Source organism: Medicago truncatula, chromosome 3 (assembly GCF_003473485.1).
Source record: "Medicago truncatula cultivar Jemalong A17 chromosome 3, MtrunA17r5.0-ANR, whole genome shotgun sequence".
Classification (NCBI taxonomy): Eukaryota; Viridiplantae; Streptophyta; class Magnoliopsida; order Fabales; family Fabaceae; genus Medicago; species Medicago truncatula.
The window spans coordinates 7,187,394-7,213,743 of NC_053044.1; the positions used below are offsets into that span (position 1 = coordinate 7,187,394).

Here is a 26,350-nt window from a genome sequence, read left to right on the forward strand (position 1 = left end):
ATGTTTCTTATCTTTAAAACTTGCTTATGCAGCATCTTCAGGGTTAAATCAATTTGTGCAACCCACTGATATATGTTATTCACCTTAGAAAAATCCTAGTATAGGCTAATAAACAGGAAACCTAAAGGTTAATAAACCTTCTTAAAAATGGTTAGCAAAGAAATATTAACAACTACTCAAATTATAGTAATTTATGCCTAAACATAGCAATGTAATTCCTCTCGAATGAAGTGAAATAAATTGACTATGAATTGGAGAACTTTATGCCGTCTCCTTGTTTTCTAGTCCACATCTCGATCATCTGGTAAAAGTATAAAAATGTGATTAGGAAATCACACGCTCCCTCCTGATGCCACTGTGGGAGATATGCATCGCAAGTATACAACGCAAGTGACATACAGCATAGCAGAACGTACGTAACTTAAAAATTTTATAAGTCAAATTCATGTTACAATCTATAGTTTGAATTGGAAGAGTAATATATTTGTCACAATCTATGTCACAAATTCTTGTGAATAGCTTACAATTAATTGCCTTGAATATATGCTATCAAATTTGTCACATATACTTTCTTTTACATTTTAATATAATGTTTTGAATTGCTACATAACAACACAAACAAAGTGATCCTGCTTGATCCATACATGATATTAATGAAATTTTATAACAAAATATAATGTACTAATGAAGTAAACTTGTATCACCTAAACAGATTGAAAAACTGTTGAGCCATGTTGAATATTTGTCTGTGTGTTAAAGAAGTATGGCTTTGTCATAAAATATGTTCAACACTTTGACAATACAAGCAGAAACATTGATGCTTTGTTATCTACAAAAATTCTATTCTCTCTCTCTCTCTCTCTCTCTCTCTCTCTCACTCCCCCTTAAAACATATTTTCTCTACTTGGAGTATGCTTTTTCCCGCTGCTTTTAGTTTCTTTGATTCCATGATCATTAACAAACTTGTTATCCAACTGTCAACTTCCATCAAATTCAGCTGATTCATTCATTATTCCTAAGAATAAACATTGTTGTCAAGGTTAAAGTTAGGAATAGATTGTTTCATTTGCCTTTAATCGTACGCTATTAATTCCTTCATTTTTAAAAGTTTTCCAACAAAACCGAGAAGCCAAAAATCAGCTGCAAATTTTAACTTTGAACTGTCTTCTTGACATGTTATTCTTGTAGTTTCAGTATTAGTTTGATACCAAAGTAACCAAATTGAGAAAGACTTCTCACACGAAAAAATTATCTACAACCTCGAATATTCAGGGTACTGCAGAATAAGAAATACATTAGAAAGGATACGTATTGTTGGTTCATCATGTATATATCTCAAAACAAAAATGAAGTAATCTTTGCACAATTACCAGAACAGTGTTAATTTGGTTTTAAGGTATTCGGCAATCTATATAGAGTATATTCCAAGTACACAAATCAAATTATGATAAGTAGGGACTATTATTGACCAAATTACAAAGTGATCATTTTGAAAAAATATTGGAAGTCTTCAGCAGAGTAGGTCCTTAGAAATAGAATAGTTTGCAATATGAAGCAAATTTTACAGTAATAATTTTGAGTAGCATTGAACTTCATTGTAAAAGAATAGCAGAATTATTGTTAAACTTCTGCATACTCACTCACACCTGGATCCATTTGTTTTCAGTTCCCACCTATCATTGTTTTCAGAAGACATCCTTGTTAAGAAATACTTCTATGAACTGAGTCCATTGAATGTGAAAAAGGTGAATCTCTTTAACTGGAAATGGACCAAACGACCTTTCATGACAGGAGAAGCTGAAATGGTTAGGTAGTTCTAACCAGCAGGTGCCATCTTTCAATCTGCAAAGAGAAATGCACATGGGTCAGGGAACTTTCACGGAGTGGCTCGAGAGAGATATGACTGATGCATATATCTGATCAATGGTATACGAAAACACCACCAACCAAAACTAGTTGTGAATACAAAACAGGAATCAAATCTAAATGGATGTCATTGAATAGAGAGAATTGACCAAAGAAATACCATGACCCAACTAATCATATGGAAAATGATACTGAAACTAAATAAATGTACTAAATAAATATACTTTTACATCTTATATGTAGGCTCGGTATGTTGACTTCTCATGTAGGTATCATTTGCATAGTCTTCCCAAAAAAATTGATTTTGTTCAATCTCAAATTTGGACACTAAAACAGCTGAAAGTGAACTGAAATTTATTTTTCACCATACATCATATAATGAATGGATGTCGAAACTTCGAATTTCCTACTCAATTTTCAGTCCCCTCTTTATGTTACATGCATTTTTCTAATTTCCTGTTTTCATCTACTCAATGAAGTGTGGCCTAAGAATACTATTAGCACTTACCATTGGTATAAAGCTTTGAGCATGTCTGATACAAATTATGCCTTTCAATGTGCAAGATCAACTCCCTGGCTTTCCTTCCTTCAGTTCAAATGAGCACTATTAAAAAGCTTTTTAAAACAACTTCACTTGTAAGAAGCCTTTATAAGTTGATTAACGTTAAAGAGACCAAAAAAGGGATTTGCTAGCACTATGTGATTATCTACAATACTAAAACCTCGAACATCTTAATCTTGTAGTTTCAGCATCAGTTGATTAACGTTAAAGAGACCAAAAAAAAAGGTCCTACAATGTGATTCAAATTTTGTTGAAGTTCAAAAATATAAATTTGGACAAAATTGCCACAATTCTATCAAATTCACCCGGAATCCAAACAACATGCACATAGGGAGTGATTTACCTAAAGAGGAAAACGATGTGCTGGGAACTAAAAAGACAAATCTGAGAGGAAATTGAATCACCATACTGCAATTGTATCACAAATCTGAGAAGATAAATTTTATGCTATTGTCGACTGGATTAATGCTGAGTTACATACATTTAGTTTTCAACCTCGAGGTGAAGTTTGTTAGACGACAAGTGAACATGACAACACATACTTTATCTAGGACCGTCCCTAGGTAATTGGAGGCTCGACTCTCATGTAAATATAGGCCCCTAATAAAATAAAAAATATAATTTTTTTAAAAGAGCAATTATCTATTTAAATTGAAAATAAAATCGGTAAAGATTAAAAAATAATTAATGTTTATTGTAACTAACACATAAAAGATCAATATTCTAATCAATAACATAAAAATACAATTTAAGCGAATATCTTTATCAATCTTCTAGGTTATATTTTTTCTTACTTTGTACAAAGCCAAAAATAATAGGTTTATAATGTTTTTTTGTTTAGAGAATAATTATAATGTTTGTTCTTTCACATAAAAAAATATAATATTTGTTGTTAGAGTTTAACTATCTTATAGAGTAAGTATGAGCCAAAAATTAGAAGTGTTCTAACAAAATAAGAAGAAAAAAATTTGTATTATGTTTTCATTTGTAAATATATAATCCAACATGTTAAGGAGAATTTGGTTAAATTGAAGAGATGATAGATGAACCTCAAATCCATAAAAAATAATGTCTAAATCAAAGCCCTCTCATACTAAAAATATTAATTAAAGAAGTAAAAAGGAAAATAAAAGAAGAGAAAAGGATAAGTAAATAAGAAAACATGAACCCTGAATGTTGAGCCAGAGAATCACCAGCTTGTATCTATACCACTAGGCCGCTTCTGCTAATCTGATATATAACACTCGCTCTATATATTTATGAGTTTTCCTTTTCCCACTATATTACCTTTTCGTGCCCGCAAAATTTCCAAAAATACCCCTGGTCTTGATTATATAATCCGGACCCGATTGTTAGTATGTTTCCAGAAAACAAAATTCGGACCAGATGTTATGTGATTTTTTGTGTCTTTCTTTGATGTCAAGGGTCTCTGTTGACCGTTATATGAACCTCACACAATCTGCAATGCAATTGCAGGGTTCATATGAACAGTCAATGACCATGACACCACTGACACCCCTAAAAAACTGAAAACATTTGAAGAAAATGAAAGAAAAAAGGTGAAGTGAAGAATGAATGTATTTGTTGAAGATGGAAGCCTATTTATAGCCTAAAACAAGTCCTAAGTCATTAATACAGTCAATGAAAACGTGTTAGTGGTTGTAACCGCCCAAACCCATATTAATGGCTCTCTTTCAAAAGAATCAATGTTGAAGCTTTCCGAATTTTACATTCCGGAACGTCCTTAGCCCTACAAGAAGTACCAACTTTTCCCTCGTTCACCTTTATCGCATTAATCCGGAAAATATGTTTCGGAAAACAGATGTGCTTTCCGGAATGCATCAGTCATGGTCGGTGGTCTGCACCACACTTTTTTGTCGGAATGCATCTCCCAACCGTTTTTAACCCACCCCTCCCTATAAATAGTCTTCCAAACCCCACCATTTCTCACACCATCCTCTCCCACCCTCTCCTCCTCTTCTTCCTTATACAACCATGTTTTTCCGTCGTTGGCCTTTCATAGATAAGGGCCTCATTGAAAACTTTCAAGGTTTGTATGAACGGTCAATGAGGATGAACCGCGCTGCAACGAAGTGCGGTTCATCTAAGGGCCATGTGGGTCAGTGTGGTTCTTAGCTTGGTTTGTCTGGGCGTAAGTTTGAGCACCCCCCACCTCCCTCAGGAGCATTGTTCTCTTCTTCCCGCCCTCCTCTTCCCTCCTCCTCTGGTTGCCCTCCAATAGGGAAACTACTGCCATGTCCTATCACATAGCAGTGGTTAGGCTCTTAGGAGATTATAATTAGGTTCTTAGGAGATTAGAAATAGATTTAGGATCTTATGTAAAGCTTAAAAAGCTTGAAAATTATTGTAATTTATTGTTCATATATTAATAAAATGAGTTGTTTTAATGTTTGTGTCTTTTTATTTCTGTTTTTTATTTTATTTGCGTTTTATTTTAAGAATTTTAAAGCTTAAAATTGCAAAAGATCTGGTAAAACATTATTCCGTATTTTAAAATCCAGAATCATCTGCAAAATTCTAACAATACAATCCGGAAAACGAAACCGGACCAGGGGTGAAATGGGAAAATAATAGGGCGGCGAGGAAAGGCATAGGTTGGGAAAAGTAAATCTCTATATTTATTACTTGTTAACTGGGCTATAATTTTTTTTTATGAGACCCATACATTGGGAAGGCCCAGCTCCATTGAGCTATTTGCACCCCCCAAAGGTCGGGCCTGACTTTAGCAAGGGCGGTCTGTTCTTGGTCTAGTCGCCGGTCTTTTGAGATTTATCCGCTTTGTATTGAACAATTTTTTTATTAATTATATCAATTAATTTTGCGTTGGTAAAAAAAAAATTATTTCAGTTAATAAACTGATTATTGTGCGGTAAATATTCAAAAGGTCAGTTAACTACTCCCTCCGTTTCAAAATGAATGTCGCTTTAGCCATTTTCACAGATTAAGGAATGCAATCATTTAGTCAAATATCATAGCAATTTTACTGAAATAGCCTTACTATTTTTTAATCAATTAAAAAGGCACATGTTCCAATATTGAATGCATCTTTTTCTAATTTGTCTCACGTGGATGTACGAAAAGGCACTAAGTCAAGTAAAATGGGCGTTTGACACTCTTCCCATATGTGTTTCACGTTTTCCAAGGTAACAAGGAAAAAGCAATTGACGGCAGCATATGTTTCTATTTCTTAATTTTATTATTTCAATGAAGGGTAAAGATGGAAAAAAACAAGTCAAATTTACATTGAAAGTTGAAAACGACATTCATTTTAAAACAAATTTTTTTTACTAAAGCGACACTCATTTTGAAACGGAGGGAGTATCTTGCAGTGGCGATTGTGTGAAATTGATTTGTACTTAAAAATTCTTAGTCTCATAATGAAAATAAACAACAATGTGATAAAATACAATCCCTATGCTACACCTTGTTTAAGAATATTTGGTAAAAAGTAATTATATATCTTAGTGGGAATATAGCTTTCTTATGAGTTCATAAAAAGTCTCGATATTAAAAGCCTTTCACATAAAGATTTTGTGCCAGTGAGATGATTATATGTTATTTTAATAATGTTTGAATCTAAAAATAGGGAAGATGATGTGATGCAATTTATATTACCAAAAGAGATTGCCAGCATGAAATCTAATATATTTATGAAATGAAATTGTGATCAGAATAGTCAAATTACAATGTTTAATATATGAACTTATTCACAAACTTACGCCAATGAACTGTTGTGGCTTTTTGATCAGCACAGCAGAACCTTCTAATTATGCAGATAGATAAACTTATTCACAAACTGAGAAAAAGAAATCAGAATTTAGTTATGATTTGTTGATAGTTTTATTGACAGTAGTGTTTTATTGAATTTAAATTGACAAGTCGAATTCCGGTGTATGAACTACGAAGGACATACAAAGAGTAAGAAGTTGAAGTAGCTGCCTGAGTCCTGACATCACAAAATGCACACCTCTCGACAATGATATTCTCTGACTGAAACAAACTTTGTCCTGATACTCGGTTTCCTTCATTCAGCTGTCCGTTTCCATCAAAGTCTGCTGTCTCATCATTCCTACTGCATAAATTAGAGTGATGCCTTCCAGAATGGTTCTGTGTTACATTGATTGATTATAACAGGCCAGTCTTATTGATGCATCGGCTACTCATTCTAATGAAGAAAAGATGGAGCCACCTGCGAATTTTGCATGTAGACTGTGATCCAAACACCATGGAAGCTCCCACCCACCACGAGGACAGAGGTTTTTTCTCGAGTTGGATGCCATTGAATTCGACAAAATTCCATTTGAAAACAAAGTGGCAGCATGTCATTCAATTTTTGATCACTTCTTCTTAACACTTAAAAAAAGAAATAAAATGAAAACTGGAGTAAAAGGCCACATGACATCCTCACCGTGTAATTGATTGATGCAATTTATCCAGCGCCTTCTTTTCTCATGTCTCGCATGATAATGAACACACGATGTTTGGTAACGAAGTTCAGCCAATATTGCCTACGTCTCCGACTGCAGAGCAGCTGCAGTTCCTTTTTATTATGAGAGAAAGAGTAATGTTTACAATGCACAACGTGTGTATAAAAACTATTGTCCAGATTACAACATCAACCGTGAACCGTACCCCCAGTCGCCATCACGCAACAAACTATGATACCATTGTTCCTTATGCTCCATTCCCAGTCTTTACCCTCTTTGAACTTTGAATTTTTTTCTTTATCATCATCTACTCATATTTCCTCCAATTCTTATCACTTTGAGAACTAAGGCAGGTGTTCAATTTGTTCTTTTTTCATCAGTCTTCAATTCAGCGAGAGATTTGAAATTGAAACCATATTGTCGACAACTTGAAGCAAAAATGGCATCTTTCCATAAGCATCACGGTATCCGTATGCTTCATCCAAACCTACAATATATGGTAGCAACAATAACATGTCATTATATCCAAATACTTCTGATTAGGCTTTCTTTGAAGTGTAACCTGAAGGATTTTTCAAGTAATTATCTCATCAGCGGATGTATCCATGAATTGATAAAGACATGCACATATGCTTTTTTTGTATGTATTTTACACAAGAAAAAATAGAGCATTTACAAATGGAAGAAAAAATATAATAAATATGCATTAACTTTCAACCATACAAAGATCCATATGAATTTTTAAAACTGTGCAGCAATTAGCTAAGTCTCCAAGAGATAATTACAGGCATTCATGAAAAGGTATTGGATTTTCCATAAACGTCCGGGAGGTTAGCAAACAGAAGAAGCTCTTTCAGTTACTTGTTCTTCAGATGCAATCTCTCCTTGACACTGATGATGAGATGGTTGAGAGGATCTCACCAGCAGAATGAGCATCTACCAATTTTGTACGTAGACTGTGATCCAAACATCGTCGAAGCTCCTGTCTACCATGAGGACAGAGGTTTTTTCTCGAGTTGGATGCCATTGAATGCACCAAAATTCCCTTTGGCAACAAAGTGGTATGTCTCAGGTTTTCTGAGCCGACACAAAAGGAAAAGATTTCAAAAACTATGGGACACAAAGTCGGAAGAATAACAAAGGGGAATTATGCATTTCAATTCAATATGTTATATGACAATTTGTTGCAGATAACTTTGAAACATAGCTGTCTCATTGGTTATAATTATTATGCCATCCAGCTGCATTTTTCAAAGTAAAATAAATTTCATGATTCAATCAGCGATATAACAAAGCTTTTAATACAACTTTAGACAACTCAGTAGAATTTTGAATTAAGAGGTCATGATATGTCCATATCATTATTGGCAAAAGTGTATCCCCTAAAAATATCAAGATTGGATTAGAAGCAATTAAAGGCAAGAATTAAAGCTCTGCTATATGATTTCTATCAAACCATTTTGTGTTTTTTTATTGCTTCAGAAGACTATCTGTTGGAAACTGGTTTTAATTGTAAGAATTCGAACTGAAACTCGATTTGTGTCAGTTTACCTAATCACCCAAATGCATTGCTTCCTTATGTATTTAAAACTACAGCCTAAGGCACAACCATGGCACAAACTGGCTTATTACTTACAGTAAAAAATTTAATGAAGACTCTCTTGGATAAAAAAAAAAGGTTTGTAATTTTTTAAGTAATTTCAGATAGGACACACATTGACACATATAGAACACAGTCCATAGATATTCTAATGATTAAAAGGTGGGAAGAAAAACACATACAAAAATAAGGGAAGATATTGACAACGAGTTTGTGAAATTAGCATCTGATTTTGTTGAAATTAAAAAAAAAAAAAAATTGACAAAATTATCACAATTCTATCAAATTAACCGTGAATCAAAACAGAATAGGTCGGTTAATCCAAACATGCACACAGAGAGTAATTTACCTGAAGAGAAGAGAAAGAAGATTAATTGCATCACCATCACACTCCAATAAATAAATCTTAACAAAATCACCACAATCCCAAACTCCCATCACACCATTCCAAACGCAGAATCCCTCTTGACCTGGGAAAATAAATTGAACTCAGAAAATAAGAATATAAAATTTAAGAAAATAAATTTATTAAAAAAAGAAAAAATTAAGAAAATATTTGTTCGTACCTTCCGAACCAAAAAGATTTGACCAAAAGTGGGACCCATAACATCTCATTCCTGTTCAATGAGGTCAATTGTCACCATAGGGATGTGACAAATTGTATGCCAACGCTCTCCTCCCTCCTTTTCATACTTCTCCTTTATTATTCCACATTCTTCAATCCGCAAAGTATAAAGGGAGTTGGGTAGATCCTCCTTCTCTGGCAAGCTCTCAAGACTAGGACAGTTCCAAATATATAGGGATTTGAGAGATTTGAGGTGGAGAAAACCCTTTTTGTTCATTATTCTTAGCTTTGAACAATTTCTCAAATTAAGATCAGTAAGACTTGGTGGCAGCAGATTCTCCTCTGGGAAGGACTCCACATTTTCAAACTCATCACTAACAGAGAATTCTAACAAGGAACTGAGTTGGAACAAACCCCACTCCTCTCTCGAACCAATCAGTTTTGGGCAATTGTATATTTTAAGGTTCCTCAAGTTGGAAGGCAAACCACCCATTGGAAACGATTCCAGCTCTGGACAATCGTACAGATACAGATAATGAAGTTTGGTGAACAAGTGTAGTGAAAAAGGCAAGGAGGAGGAGTGCCATCCTTTTATTGAAAGTGTAGAAAGGGAATTATAGCAACGTAAATCCAAAGAAGGACATTCCACAAAGCCAGTAAAATCCAACACCAACTCTTCGAGAAAGGGAAAATTGATTACATTTTGGTGCAAGGAGAACTCGGTGTACTGATTATAACAAAGGAATAAACTTTTCAAGCTGGTCGGCAATTCATTTACCAAAATTCTATCACATCTCTGTATATCTAACTCTATCATATTATCACACTTGGGAATTGATGCCTCCATCTTGTTGCAATAACCAATCTTCAGTTTTTGTAAAGAAGGAAGGTGTTGAGGCAGCAAGGCCCTTAAGAAAAACATTTAAGAGGAATGTAACAGTTTACATTGGTTTCCCTACCAATGTTAACATGGCATGTTACCCATAAGTATGTTAGAACAGCAAACTGGTTCAAAAATCAAAAAATTAAAGAAACAGTAAACGCAAATAATGAACACACGATGTTTGGTAACGAAGTTCAGCCAATATTGCCTACGTCTCCGACTGCAGAGCAGCTGCAGTTCCTTTTTATTATGAGAGAAAGAGTAATGTTTACAATGCACAACTTGTGTATAAACACTATTGTCCAGATTACAACATCAACCCTGAACCGTACCCCCAGTCGCCATCATGCAACAAACTATGATACCATTGTTCCTTATGCTCATTTCCCAGTCTTTACCCTCTTTGAACTTTGAATTTTTTTCTTTATCATCATCTACTCATCTTTCCTCCAATTCTTATCACTTTGAGAACTAAGGCAGGTGTAAAATTTGTTCTTTTTTCATCAGTCTTCAATTCAGCGAGAGATTTGAAATTGAAACCATATTGTCGACAACTTGAAGCAAAAATGGCATCTTTCCATAAGCATCACAGTATCCGTATGCTTCATCCAAAGCTACAATATATGGTAGCAACAATAACATGTCATTATATCCAAATACTTCTGATTAGGCTTTCTTTAAAGTGTAACCTGAAGGATTTTTCAAGTAATTATCTCATCAGCGGATGTATCCATGAATTGATAAAAACATGCACATAAGCTTTTGTATGTATTTTACACAATAAAAAATAGAGAATTTATAAATGGAAAAAAATAAAATAAAGATGCATTAAGTTTCAACCATACAAAGATCCATATCAATTTTTAAAAACTGTGCAGCAATTAGCTAAGTCTCCAAGAGATTAATGATTGAAACTTACCTCATGATAATTACAGGCATTCATGAAGAGGTATTGGATTTTCCATAAACGTCCGGGAGGTTAGCAAACAGAAGAAGCTCTTGCAGTTACTTTGTTCTTGAGATGCAATCTCTCCTTGACACTGATGATGAAATGGTTGAGAGGGTCTCACCAGCAGAATCAGCATCTACCAATTTTGTACGTAGACTGTGATCCAAACATCATCGAAGCTCCCGTCCACCATGAGGACAGAGGTTTTTTCTCGAGTTGGATGCCATTGAATGCACCAAAATTCCCTTTGGCAACAAAGTGGTATGTCTCAGGTTTTCTGAGCCGACACAAAAGGAAAAGATTTAAAAAAATATGGGACACAAAGTCAGAAGAATAACAAAGGGAAATTGTGCTTTTCAATTCAATATGTTCTATGCAATTAGTTGCAGATAACTTTATTATGCCATCCAGTTGCATTTTTCAAAGTAAAATAAATTTCATGATTCAATCAGCAATATAATACAACTTTATTTGACAGAAGCCCTCATTAGTAACAACAACTTTCGACAACTCAGTAGGATTTTGAATAAGAGGTCATGATATGTCGAAATCATTATTGGCAAAAGTGTATCCCCTAAAAATATCAAGATTGGATTAGAAGCAATTAAAGGCAAGAATATTAAAGAAAACTAAAGCACTGTTATATGATTTCTATCAAACCATTTTTTGTTTTTTTATTACACCGGTTTTCAGAAGACTATCTGTTGGAAACTGGTTTTAAGTGTAAGAATTCGAACTGAAACTCGATTTGTGTCGGTTTACATCAAATAACTATCTAATCACCCAAATGCATTGCTTCCTTATGCATTTAAAACTACAGCCTAAGGCACAACCATGGCACAAACTGGCTTATTTCTTACAGTAAAAAATTTAATGAAGACTCTCTTGGATAAAAAAAAAGGTTTGTAATTTTTTAAGTAATTTCAGATAGGACACACATTGACACATATAGAACACAGTCCAGAGATATTCTAATGATTAAAAGGTGGGAAGAAAAACACATACAAAAATAAGGGAAGATATTGACAACGAGTTTGTGAAATTAGCATCTGATTTTGTTGAAATTAAAAAAAAAAATTGACAAAATTATCACAATTCTATCAAATTAACCGTGAATCAAAACACAATAGATCGGTTAATCCAAACATGCACACAGAGAGCTCATTAACCGTGAATCCCTCTTGGCCTGGGTAAATAAATTGAAGTCAGAAAATAAGAATATAAAATTTAAGAAAATAAATTTATTAAAAAAAGAAAAAATTAAGAAAATATATGTTCGTACCTTCCAAACCAAAAAGGTTTGACCAAAAGTGGGACCCATAACATCTCATTCCTGTTTAATGCGATCAATCCACACACTCGGGATGTGACAAATTGTATGCCAACGCTCTCCTCCCTCCTTTTCATACTTCTCCTTTATTATTGGACAGTAGGAAATAACCCTTGTGTGTGGGAAATTTGTTCACCTTAATTCAATATTCAGAGTCAAAGTATGTGGGACCCATAACTTGTTCTTGCTAGCACTATGTGGCGGTGCAATTAACCTTCATTCCTTCTAAATGTCGTCAATCCACACATTCGGGATGTGACTAATTGTATGCCAACGCTCTCCTCCCTCCTTTTCATACTTCTCCTTTATTATTCCACATTCTTCAATCCGCAAAGTATAAAGGGAGTTGGGTAGATCCTCCTTCTCTGGCAAGCTCTCAAGACTAGGGCAGTTGATAATATATAGATATTTGAGAGATTTGAGGTGGAGAAAACCCTTTTTGTTCATTATTCTTAGCTTTGAACAATTATGCAAATTAAGATACTCCAGAGTTGGTGGCAGCAGATTCTCCTCTGGGAACGACTCCACGTTTTCAAACTCATCACTAACAACGAATTCAATGAGAGAATTGAGTTGGAACAAACCCCACTCCTCTCTTGAACCAATCAGTTTTGGGCAATTGTATATTACAAGTTCCCTCAAGTTGGAAGGCAAACCACCCATTGGAAAGGATTCCAGCTCTGGACAATCGTACAGATACAGATAATGAAGTTTGGTGAACAAGTGTAGTGAAAAAGGCAAGGAGGAGGAATGCCATCCTTTTATTGAAAGTCTTTCAAGATAATTATAGCAACGTAAATCCAAAGAGGGACAGTTTACACAGCCTCTGAAATCCAACCTCAACTTTTCAAGAAAGAGAATATTGATTAGATTTTGGTCCACGGAGAACTCGGTGTACTGATTATCACAAAGTAATAACCTTTTCAAATTTGTCGGCAATTCATTTACCAAAATTCTATCACATCTCTGTATATCTAACTCTATCATATTATCACTCTTGGGAACTGATACCTCCAACTGTTTACAAACACAAAGTTGCAATTTTTGTAAAGAAGGAAGGTGTTGAGGCAGCAAGGCCCTTTTCAATTTGGGACAATTTCTTATAGTAAGCTCTTTAAGCAAAGGAAACCTTTCAGGACAAAACCATTCCTCCCAATTGACCATATGCTCCAATTTCAAAACTTCAAGGGACCTGAACGGAACATTTGTTGTACTATTGTTGTAAAACTCTTCGCCGATGATCTTTATTCCGTTACAGTTTGAAATAGAAATCTCCTTGAGAGAGGGGAACTGCCCAAGCATTGGTAAATGGGAACATAGTACACAGTCCTTCAGTTTAAGAGATACTAAGTTTGATAAATGAAAACCACTTAGCCAATTTGGAAAGCTACTGCCATTGTAGTATGTGATGGTGAGCTTCTTCAAGTTGCTCTTTGGTTGAAGAGCCTCAAAGACAGATACATTGCATTCAACTTTTGAGCCATCCATTTCTTCTCTTGTACCATTAAACGTCAAATGTAATTCTTCTAAATGCTTCTTATCTTTTAAATTGGCTGTCGCAGCATCTGCAGGATCAATCACATTACCCAACCCTTTAATATCAATTGTTCCATGAAGATGGTTTAGTTTCCCCAACTCCTTAAGATCAGACTCATTCTGCTCTTCCACAATAAAATAAGGTAAGGCCTGAAGATTGTTTAGATTTCCTATATGCTTTGGCATCTTCTTTATACTAGGAAGTTCAAGATGACGTAAATTGACGAGTTTTGAGAAATTTGAAGGGAGCTCTGTCAACTTCCTACAGCCTTGCAATAAGAGTGTTTGCAAATTATACAACATACAAATAGAATCGGGTAACCTTGTAATATTAGTGTGAGAAAGGTCTAGATAACGCAAAAGCTTTAAATTGCTTATCTCATCAACTAGCTCTGAGAGACCACAATCTCTAATTTTTAACATCCGTAGAAATTGAAGTCCTGAAAACAGATCACGTTGCACATTTTTGCTTATCGACACACCATACGAGCCTTGTAGTATCAGACTGCGTAGTCCCTTAATTGAAGAGAGAACCAAATATGGCTCTAGTGATTTATCAACCCAATTTAATTGAAGAGAGAACCAAATATGACGCGTCATTTCAAGGCTACCTTCCACCATAGCACCTTTTATTTGCTTACAAAATTCTCCTGACACTGATTTGGATAAATCATTGACAAGATCATGCATGGAATAGGCCTTCCTATGTGATATTTGGAAAAACGAAATTGACTCAAGATCACTGAAAATTTCATTACCTAACTCTTCTTCACTTTTGTCTCTTCTGCAACACTTCAACAAACCTTCTGCCATCCAAAGCTTGATCAATTCATCTTTTTCAAATGTATAACCCTTGGGAAAAATGGAGCAATAGGCAAAACAACGCTTCCGATTGGAAGGAAGATTGTGGTAACTCAATCTCAGCACTGGATTAATTTTGTTGTCCCCGTCTAATAATCGCCACATATCAGTCTCCAATATCTGCATCCATTCATCTTGAGAAAACTTTTTTCGCAAAAGTTGGCCCAGTGATTTTATAGCTAAAGGCAACCCTCCACACTTGTCCACTATTTTCCTCCCAATTGATTCAAGTTTTGGATCGTCACACACACGCATGCCTTGAAAAGCATGTGTCTCAAATAAACTCCAACAATGGCTTGTTTTCAATTGTTGTAAATCAAATAACTCGGTGGATTTTAAAACATGATATGCTGCCTCCTTTTCACGAGTTGTCACGATAATCTTACTTCCAGAAGATCCATGGTTAAAGGGAAGAAGTAACAGCTCCCAACATTCTGCATCCCCGTTCCAGATATCATCTAAAACAAGCAAGTATTTCTTTCCCATTAACATGTGTTGGAGTTGATGTTGGAGTAGATTCAAGTCTTCACCATCTGCTGAAGAATTAAATGACTTGAGAATTGCTTTGGTGAGTCCAACAACATCAAAAGATTCTGAAACGTAGACCCATGTTTTAAGGTCAAAATGCTCCTCTATCTTGTTGTCATTGTACACAAGCTTAGCAAGGGTGGTTTTCCCCATCCCTCCTAAACCCACTATGCTGATTATTGGAACCTGGTTGCCACTGTCATTGCCTGCAAGTAAAAACTTGATTAACTTGTCCTTATCATCATCTCTACCATATATGGTTGACTCATCCATGAGAGCTGTAGATGACAATCTTTTTGAAGGTTTCCAACTGACTAAGCCTTCATTACTAGCGCAAGGACTTTCTCCCAATCCCAACTCTTTCTTTTTCTTTGCAAGAAGTTCTAGTTTATCGAGCTGTTCATTGAGCCTACATTCAAATGGATTTGTAGTTAAAGCTGAAACCAAGCCCAATAAATTGGTGGTAAGTGGTTCAGATTCAGCTTTCAGCTTATTTAGCATTGCATCAGTAGAAATCTCATCTAACAGTTGGTCTGCCTCATAGACAACATGTTTAAGTTCATCAAGCCACTTCTTCACATTCACATATTTCTTTTGGTACTGCTTTATCTCTGCTTCGTCCAGTACTAGGTTGATAGAGTCAAGTGCAGAATGAAGTTCTTTCACAAGGTCATCAACATTGTTACTACTAAAGTAGTCTCTGATACCAACAGAAGCCAACTTCTCAATAATCACTTGAAAAGAAGACTGAAGAAATGCCCCAGCTACCAACTCTGCCATGATATATTGAGCCTGAAGCACAAGTCTTAAAGCCTCTGCAAGATAAATGTGTTCTTTCTGTCAAGTAAAATTAAATGAAACAAGAATTATATACATGCATAATAATAATATAAGAATATCTCTCGTTTTGATTTATATCATACAATGAAACAAGAACCAGTCATACAATATGCTTCTAATTATGATTAACTTAACAATGGCTGATTTATGTAAAAAAATAAACAAAAAACAATGGGTATTTTTAGTTTCTTAAAAAAGGCTTAAATGCATTTTTAGTCCTTTATGTTAATAAAGAATAAAGTTTTGGTCTCCCTATTTTAAAAATTGATATTTGATCCCCTTATTTAACTTTTTCCGAATTGTGGCCTTACATCCCATTTTTTTTTCTTTTTTTTATGACGTGGGTTATTCATTTATGATATGACAACGCTTATTAGACCATACTGAATATCTATGTCAGCAAAAATATGTCTGACTAAGCATTGTCATGTCATAAATGAATAAGTAAATTCATAAAAAACATAAAATGACCAAAAACGAGATGAGGGACCAAAATTCCCAAAAAAAGTAAAATAGGGGTAAAAAAATTCATTTTTGAAATATGGACACTAAAACTTTAAATTTCTTTTTTAAAGAATAGGAGCACCAAAAGTATGTTTAAGCCGTTATGCATTGTCCCTACCAACTGAGTTATAAGTTCACGTTGACATGATTTTTGTCGGTTACAAACCGGGAAGAATTTTTGTTTTAGTTGCATTAATAAGTAGGTATGATTATATTTACTTACCTCAATGATATATTTTCAGTTACTGCAAATAAATTTATATGTTAAAAATTAGTAGAAATATGAAAGTCAAAAGATTATCACGTGGTTCATTAATTTATTTCATCTTAATTTGCCACTTCCTATCTCTATAACAACAAAATAAAGAATTTTCTTTAAAAAAAATAAAACAACATAAAGAATTGTGTTACCAATGAGTTTTTTACAAATGACTTAATATAAAATCGGTAATAGACAAATTCGACTGCTTGAAGTTTTGTTGAACTCAACATTTTTAAATAATTATTGTCATTTTTTATTTTCTTGGTATTATTTCAATTTATATTTATATAAGTAAAATAATCCTTAAATTTCTTTATATGTCAATTTTAGATTTTATAAAGGCTAGCTCATCTCTGACTTCAGACCACTATCTACATTATGATTAAAGAGAACTTCAAAACTATTATTTAAAAGTGCTAACCTTTGTTATTTAAAAAGATGTCTTGTTAATGAGTGTCATGATACACTGTAGTTAATTCCTAAAAAAAAAAATTATAGTTAAGACATTATTCATTGAAAAAGTTTAATATTAAGATTTCTGATGAATTGAATGCATAAGTTTTCATTAAAACTTTTTATTTTTTATTTTGAAGGGATAAAGTTTTCATTAAAACATACAATCTAAAGTCTTTAAGGAATGCCTTTAAAACATTTGTTAACATTTATGTTTGTCCCATGTATGACTTTTATAATAAATTATAATTAATATATTAAAACATTCTGTTTAATTTTTATTTAGAAGAAAAATATTAAATTAATTGATTAATGATAAACGGTTGACTCGTATGAATTATATGTTTTCAGCTACACTTTTAAGTGACTGATCTGCAGATACACGTGATGTTAATAAGATAGTATATTTTTTGTTATAATACACATAATATCAATAAGATAGTATAATTGAAAAATGATAATGAATTAACATCCTCCCCTCAAAAAAATTAATTAACATGACATAAAAAATAGAAAGTAACACAGTTTGGTATAAGCTAGTCACTTGTTTTGGAATGGATCCCATAACATAATTTAAAAGATTAACTTGAGTTAACAAGATATTACCTGAAAGTGTGAGAACAAACAAACTAAGATCTTTAATTTGTCAAAAAAAAAACCACCACCTGAGATCTGCCAAGGAAAGAGGGTATAAAAAGATTAGAGAAAGATTTAGAAGCAATATAAAATATGTTGAAGGAGAAATTTACCTGAAAGTGTGTGTGGAACAAAGAAAGTGAAGAACTTGAAAGATCTCCCAAAGAAGGACTTAGAGGAAGCACAACAAGATATCAATGATGAAGTTTCATATGGAAGAGAAAATAAGATGTAGAAAATGAATGAGATAATGTACCTTTTTTGATCAACTGATTGAACATATATGGCCACCTTCCCTCCACTTGCAAGGAAAAAACAAGTTGCCTTTTTCTTCTACGAGTTATTTATTTTTATTATGGGTTTGAATTTGTATAATTAGATGGTTTTCAATACAATAATATCTCTTAGCATTTCCCATATAATTGTCCTTTATAAATAAATATAGGTTTAATTACTCTTTTGATCCTTTTGATCCCTTAACTTATTTTTTTGTTTCGTTTTGCTCCCTTAATTATTAAAAGTTTCGTTTTAGTCCCTTAACTTACTTTTTGGTTTTGTTTTGGTCCATTAACTATTAAAAGTTTCGTTTTTATCATTTAACTTACTTTTTGGTTTCGTTTTGGTCCCTTAACTCTTCCTCCGTCAACCACTTTGGTCCTTTATGTTAGGATGAATGTATTAGAGTTAAGGGACCAAAATGAAACCAAAAAATAAGTTAAGGGACCAAAACGAAACCAAAAAATAAGTTAAGGGACCAAAACGAAACTTTTAATAGTTAAGGGGCCAAAAGAATACCCAAAAATAAGTTATGGGACCGAAACGAAACTTTTAATAGTTAAGGAACTTAAACGAAACCAAAAAATAAGTTAAGGGACCAAAAGAGTAATTAAGCCATAAATATATTCAATATTGATTTATGATATTCCAACACAATTGGTGGAAAATGGAAAGAAAAAAAAAGTTATTACGGACCCCATGATCAAGTAATTGCATGTGCCCCACACACACTATGTGGTATTGACTATAAACAACAGCGCGTAATTGATTGCATTGATTGCAATATATAAGAATAAAGTATATCAAATAAAATAGTTGATGTTAAGTCGTATAATTCAATTAAATCAAGTATATGATTTAAAACATAAATTATGAAATAACTTTATAGACTCGTGAATCCACATGTCTATTAAAAACTACGAAATAATTGAATAGATTTAGAATATTGAAATGAGAAACTTACAAACAAAAATAAATCATATTTTTATATGATCAACATCTTTAAACAAAGCATATTGAATTAAAGGTGTCTCAAGTTTTAATAGACTTGTCGTTGTGTTGTTGGTTTGAAATCTTAAAGTCTCTATTTTAATGGGCTAGTTTACTTTTTTAAAAAATCTTCAAATGAATTTCATTTTGAGTATATAGCAAGAAGAGTAAATAGTTTTTTTTTTGTTTGTTAAGTAGCCTAATGGCTAGAATTTATTTTTTTTAAGGTGAATAAGTGCGGTGTCCGAGGTTCAAATCCGACCCCTGCATATAATAATGCATGTCCCTGTCAACTGAGTTATGCTCACGGGGATAGAAGATTAAATAATTAAAAAAATTTAATTTAACAGAGCAATAAAAAACTAATTATAAAATTGTCACCTTTGTAAATAAACAGGGCATTCATGCTTTTAGAAAAAGTGAACTCGTTCAGTATTATAGTTTATCAAATGAATAAAAAAAAAAACATCACATTTTAAGCATTTGATGAGACTTAAATCTCATGATGTACAACAATCGAAGTTAAATATTTTATATCAAGACTAAAAAGGAAGTTACATTTTTTATTTAAAAACAGTGTCGGATAGCAAATTAAACTGAAATTGAGAACACACACATAACTATATAGGATGATCTTTCCATTCTCTTGGATAAATACATAGTCTAGAAATAATACCAGGAAATTTTACTGAAGAGTTAAGATACAAATCATGCGTCATTATAACTATTCTAAATGACATAACTTTAATCATTTGTGAAGTTTAATTTGTACCAATATTTGAGATGAGGAAAGAAATAAGTAACCACTTATAAATTTCTATTCATAAACCATACAGAAAAACGATAAAAAAAGAGGAACTTAAATATGTTTATACTTTTTATGTATATGAGAAGGAACACTTTTATCTACAACAACTCTATATATCCTAATAAACTTATGGAAATCTGACACAATAAATAGGACTTACCAAAAGAGATTTGGTGAGAAAAAAAATGCTCCGTTTACTTTGTCGACCAATACTTCAAATTTGTTGGACTTAGGATTAGTCAAGATTGCATAGCGTCCAATTTGATCTCCAAAATCACCGCGAAACATGTTTGGCAAGCACACTGCACCTTAAAAAATAACAAACAGAAACATCACAAACGTTAATAAAATAGAAACAATACAAACATTGATAAAATAGAATGCAGATAATTAAGAATAGGTATATTTCGCTGCAAACACATACAGCATCAATGTCATATTCAACGATATATGATCTGTATTTCAGTCTCAGCTTGTTGATTACTTTGTCAAGATCATAAACAGGGTTTTTCACCAACGGACCTACAAAAGATTGAAAGGGATTGAAAGAATGATTTCGAAAGCATGATTTATAGTTTAAACCAGTGTGGAATAGGGAGCATAAGGAATGATTACCAGTGAGGCAGTGGTATGACAGCAAAGTCTCAATGTTTCTGGAATCCATGTTGATTAAGAAATTTCGGTTTAAGAGAAAGGTATGGGTATTGAAAAGAGATTTCGGTTTAGGAGAAAGGATTAAATTAGGATGTAGGATTAAGAGATTTGGGTTTTGATAAGTGTTAATTGTAGAAATTGTTTAAGATCAAGGAGAAAGAGTAGGAATAAGTTGTTTAAGATCAAGGAGAAAGAGTAGGAAGGTGATAAGGGTTAAACAGAAAATATGGAAATCAATTAGATAGGTTTTAGGAGGAGGGAAATTAGGAAATCATGGTTAGGGTTTGGAGGAGGGGAATTAGGAAATATGGTTAGGTTTTGAAGGAGGGAAAAGTGGTTACAATTTTAGGTTAAAATATTAAAATATGGAAATCAATTAGATAGGTTTTAGGAGGAGGGAAATTAGGAAATCATGGTTAGGGTTTGGAGGAGGGGAATTAGGAAATATGGTTAGGTTTTAAGGGAGGGAAAAGTGGTTACAATTTTAGGTTAAAATATTAAAATATGGAAATCAATTAGATAGGTTTTAGGAGGAGGGAAATTAGAAAATCATGGTTAGGGTTTGGAGGAGGGGAATTAGGAAATATTTTAGGTTAAAATATTAAAATATGGAAATCAATTAGATAGGTTTTAACAGGAGGGAAATTAGGAAATCATGGTTAGGGTTTGGAGGAGGGGAATTAGGAAATATAGTTAGGTTTTGAAGGAGGGAAAAGTGGTTACAATTTTAGGTTAAAATATTAAAATATGGAAATCAATTAGATAGATTTTAGGAGGAGGGAAATTAGGAAATCATGGTTAGGGTTTGGAGGAGGGGAATTAGGAAATATGGTTAGATTTTGAAGGAGGGAAAAGTGCTACAATTTTAGGTTAAAATATTAAGTATAATTAGGGCAAGAGTGTTTTGCTTAGGAATAAGAGATAAGAGATGTCACATCAAAAGAAGAAATGAGAAAGGTAAAATTCCACTTTTAGTCCTTTAACTTAATTTTAGATAACAATTTGGTTCTTTATCTTTTTTTCATTTCAATTTGGTCCTTTTAGTCCATTTTCATATACATTTTCAAGCTTCAAATCTAATATTCTTATACAAACATAGACAAGGATCATAGATTTGAAGACTGAAAGACCATAAGAAAATAAAATCATGAATTTTAAGCTTTAAAATGTATATGAAAATGGACAAAAAGGATCAAATTGAAATGAAAAAAAGATAAATGACCAAATTGTTATCTAAAATTAAGTTAAGGGACTAAAAGTGTAATTTTGTCAATGAAAAATTACCACTTAGTCTAAAAAAATAATTGGGGCGATAGTTATTTTGGCCCCTTAATGTATAATGAGACATGAGTAATCACAATATTGAAATTTTATAATATTCTTTGATTGTGTATTTGATTGATTAAAATAGTCTTTGACGTTAAAATAATCTATACATTTTTTTTTGACAAAAACAAAACGATATTCATTCATTCAAATCGATAGAGTACTTCAGATACAAACATCGCTAAAAACGTAAAGGGTGAATCTGCAAACAAACTCACAGCACCCAAGTTAATAGCATACAACGGCAAAATGCCTACAAATAATTTGATAAAACATAAGTCACCGAAATACCCATGCTTCCGGATCTGCAGCATTGACGTCCAAATCATTGGTTGAATTTGTAATTGACTGATGTAGATCTTTCAATAGGAACTGAACAAACACCGTGACAAAACGCGAAATCAAACGCCGCACAAGACGACGAACAATACAACGCCGCACTTAGACGACGAAATCACAAAAAACACAAAATGAAAAACTTGATAGATGTGAAACCCACTTATTTAGATTGAAAGAAAAGGGGAAAAAAGATGTAGAGGGGTGATTCTAGGTCAAAAAATGACCTAAAATCACCCCTCCTCAGTGAACGAAGGAGAAAGAAAGTTTAGAGAGAAGTTGGAGTTTCTTCCACTAGAAAACTAGGGCCGGCTGGGAATATTTGTCATTAACTCTTTTTATATAGAGATTAACATGATGGTACTTATACAATGTGAATACATTTTTTATCCAAATTTTCAATCAGTTTCAAACACGGTAGTGACATGTATTATAAAAATGACATAATTTAAAATTATTTAAAACTAAATTCAATGTGTATTTATCTCATACATTTAATGATTTAAGACTAAATTCAAGGTGTATTTATCTCTCCTCCTTTTAACATGGTATAAATAAGCCCTTAAGCATATACCTACAACCCACATCTAGTCTACAGAGAGAGAAAAAATGTTGGGTTCTAATCTCAAATCCATATGGCTATTGGTAATTCTTGCATTGTCTCTATGCCATTTCCAAATGGTGAGTGGAGAGAATTGTGAACATGACATTAATGGCATGAATATTGAGTGCATGATTTACATGAACAAGGGTTTGTCTTCACCTATAAACCCTAAGGGCCTGTTTGGTTCTAAGGAAAGAGGGTGGATGGAAAGCAGCAAGGAAAGAAAGTTTATGGAAAATTGTGCTTCCATTGTTTGGATGCTCTGTCAGTAAGGAAAGAAAGTATCATCATTTAGCGGGTCCCACATTAAAAACTTTCCTCCAGCAAAGCGAAGAAAGTGTGAGATGAGCTTCCAACATGGTGAAATGACAACATAACCCTTAGTTTTTGAAGTATTTTTCTTCAATATCATATGTTCATTTTTATCATAAATTTGATAAGAAAATAATTTGCTTCTGACGTCATATACTTAAGGCATGTTCTAAATTTAATTACTTTAATATTTATTATGTGTGTGTTTATATATATATATATATATATATATATATATATTAATGCAAGGATATTTATGTCATTTAATAAAAATATATCTATCTTTCCTTCAACTTTCTTTCCACTTTCTTCGATACCAAACAACTAAATAATCATCTCTCTTTCCATTCACTTTCTACTCACTTTCATTCCTTCAACAATCTTTCCTCTTACTATCTTTCCTTTCACTTTCTTTGATCATCCAAACATACCCTAATGATCGATGTTGTGCTGTCATTAGAAGAGCCAACGTACCATGTGTATGCAAGAATGGTCTCAGCCAAAAAATAGGCACGTTGATGATTCTTCAACACCTTTTTATACATATATATTTTGATATTAATCTATAATCATTTTACATGTGATCGGGATGAGTCAAAATTAATGTTACGATGTTAATACATTATAGGTTTTAATATGTGTTTCGTCCCTGCAATTAGGGATCATTTAAAAATTAGTCCCTATAATCGTTAATCCTGGCAAATTACCCTTGCAAACTTAAATCATTTAAAATTTCGTCCCTACACCCACTTTAATTACTGCCACGTCATAAAATTAACAAAATGACATGGGAATGGACAAAAATACCCTCATCATCCTTCTCCAAAACCCATATTGCAATCTCTCTTCTTCTCTTTCCCTTTCATGTATAATCTGAACCAACCTCCATGAAACACTCTTGCTGAGCATCAAACACAACAACCTTAAAAATTAACTTGCCACCTTGTCGCGCCACTTTTTTCGGACGTCAAGGCCATTTGATTAGCTTTTGACTCACTTTTTATCTCACGACTGAACAAATTTTTTTAAAGGGGAAAAAGTTCCAAACCACCCATTTTGAAAAGATTTAGGGTTCGGGGGTTGGTTATATTTAGGGAAGGTATTAGCACCCTAAATATTCGTAGTACTCTACGAGAACCTCTTGATTTTATTTAACTTTTTGTGCTTAAATTTGCTTGCTTTTAAAGAGATGAAAATGAAATTGAATGATGAGTTGAAAAAGAAAAGAAAATTGATTTTAATTGAAGAGAAAAAAGAAAAATGTTTTTTAGTTGAAAGTTGAAAAGAAAAAAAAGAAAGTTGTTTTTTTAATTGATTTGGAAGGACAAGGTCCTCTGCCTACGTACCCGTAAGGGATCAAAACCTCGTAGTTCGGGGTATAAATTGACGTTTGATTTGTTGAGTGTTTTTTTATTAGTTTTAAAAAAAGGTTTTGAAAATAAAAAGCCAAGTGGCAAATGAGAATTGATTTGTGTTTTTTAGATTGAAGAAAATTGACTTGAAGTTGAATTAGAATTGATTGGAAATTTGATTAAGAAAAATAAAATAAGAAGACGGTCACTTGATTTAAGATCAAGGTTTATTGTGAAAAGTTCTTTTTATGAATTTTTGATATTTGAATGTTTTTGTTGTTTTTGAATAAAAATATGAACATTATATAAGCAGAATGAGAAAAATAAAGTTAAGCTAAATTGTGAAATTATTTTAACATGGACCAGAATATTCTGGAGAGTAGTTAAGTTAAACAAAAATAAATAAATATTAACATTTAAGTTTGGACCAGAGCACTCTAGATTAACAAAAATATAATATTAACAGTTACTTTAGGACCAGAGCACTCTGGATTAATTTAATTAACAATGACCAGAGCACTCTGGATTAATTTAATTAACAAGGACCAGAGCACTCTGGAGAATAATTAAATTAAACAAAAATATAATATTAATAGTTAATATAGGACCAGAGCACTCTGGATTAATTTAATTAACAAGGACCAGATTGTTCTGGAGAATAACTAAATTAAACAAGAATATAATATTAACAGGTAATTAGGACCAGAGCACTCTGGATTAATTTAATTAACAAGGACCAGATTGTTCTGGAGAATAACTAAATTAAACAAGAATATAATATTAACAGGTAATTAGGACCAGAGCACTCTGGATTAACAGATAGAGCGAGAATTAAAATGCATGAAAAAGAAATTAGAAAACTGAGATGCTGGGGGTGTGTGAGCAGTAAAGGGGGTGCAGAAAATAAAACGAAAAAAGATGGGCTAAGAACAAGGTTGGACCTCAGAGATCGAATCTCGGCCGTTGATTTGATCAACGGCCTTGATTTAATCTGCCAAATAAAAGGGGTATAAATACCCATTCTTTCCTTCTTTTCTCATTTTTTCCTTTCTCTTCTCTCTCTTCACTCTCTTATTTCTTATTTCTAGAGAGAGAGGCTCTGCCTTCTCTCTAGAATTTCGTCATCTTCTCCGACGAGGAGAGGCCACCGGAGGTGGTTCCGGCGCGGTGGCCGGTGAGCCACAGCGGCTGCGCCGCCGCGCCGAAGATGAAAGTATGTCCTTTTTTTTTTTCGCCCTCTCTCCTTCTTTTCCCTCCTTCTTTCCGATTTTTAACTCAAAAATGCTCAAAACCCAACGGTTTGACCTAGATCTAAAAGGAAAGAAATATTACTTTTTGGGTCTGAATGTTTTAGTTTAAGATGTTGTGTTTCTGTAACACGGTTTTGAAATTCTGATGTGTGGTTTGGTTACCGGATCTGTGAGTTTGATTTGTTGATCTTGTGTTAGAGAGGTTCTGGTTTGAAATTTGTGTTTGGTGATTTGCGCTGTTATTTGTGTGATGTTGATTATGTAAAAAAAATGTTTGTGTTTTGGTTCTGGTTGTGATTGCAGGTCAGGAAAAAAAAAGAAGTGGAGTGAAAATTGTTGTATGTGTTCTAACCGTGGAATGTTTTTTTCACGTTGGGCCCCCTTCTTTTCTTGGCTGCTTGCGTGTTGACTTTATAGAGCTTGAAATGAGCAAAAATTTGTTGCTTGGAGAGGAGATATTACAGCCTGTTTTGAGCTGTGTGTTTGGATATTATCGGACAAAATTTTGACTTATTTTTGGACATTAAAAATAAAATAAAAGGACTAAGAATAAATAATAAAAAAAGATAAAATAAAGGTTTAAAAAAAAATGAATTTAAAGTTAATAAAAGATGGAAAT

The 26,350-nt window shown here is 33.1% G+C and overlaps 1 protein-coding gene across 7 annotated transcripts; it reads right to left on the minus strand.

Annotated features, from left to right (window-relative positions):
• Positions 1–6,916: 6,916 nt before the first annotated feature.
• LOC11445508 (putative disease resistance RPP13-like protein 1) lies at positions 6,917–18,082 on the minus strand. Of its 7 annotated transcripts, none has more exons than XR_005645309.1 (8): positions 17,937–18,082; positions 17,794–17,859; positions 12,507–15,943; positions 12,240–12,287; positions 9,043–9,126; positions 8,826–8,946; positions 7,662–7,953; positions 6,917–7,363 (listed from the first exon to the last, which is right to left on the minus strand). XR_005645309.1 is itself a non-coding variant. In XM_039831766.1 (6 exons), exons 3-5 carry the CDS (start codon positions 15,906–15,908, stop codon positions 9,088–9,090), a joined length of 3,489 nt encoding a protein of 1,162 aa, XP_039687700.1. In that variant the 5' UTR covers positions 15,909–15,943; positions 17,794–17,859; positions 17,937–18,082; the 3' UTR covers positions 6,917–7,363; positions 9,043–9,087. The 7 variants fall into 7 exon arrangements, 2 of the variants coding, with proteins under 2 accessions (XP_039687700.1, XP_039687699.1); XR_005645310.1 differs by having other exon boundaries at positions 12,507–15,965; XR_005645311.1 differs by lacking the exon at positions 7,662–7,953.
• Between the last annotated feature and the right edge of the window lie 8,268 nt (positions 18,083–26,350).

Excerpts from the sequence above, each read along its gene's own strand:
- LOC11445508 (XM_039831766.1), bottom strand. The coding sequence starts at position 15,908 with ATGGCAGAGTTGGTAGCTGGGGCATTTCTTCAGTCTTCTTTTCAAGTG. Across the intron at positions 12,288-12,506 it reads AAGAATGTGGAATAATAAAG|GAGAAGTATGAAAAGGAGGG; the intron begins GAGAAGTATGAA and ends CCAATAATAAAG. Across the intron at positions 9,127-12,239 it reads GTTGGCATACAATTTGTCAC|ATCCCTATGGTGACAATTGA; the intron begins ATCCCGAGTGTG and ends ACAATTTGTCAC.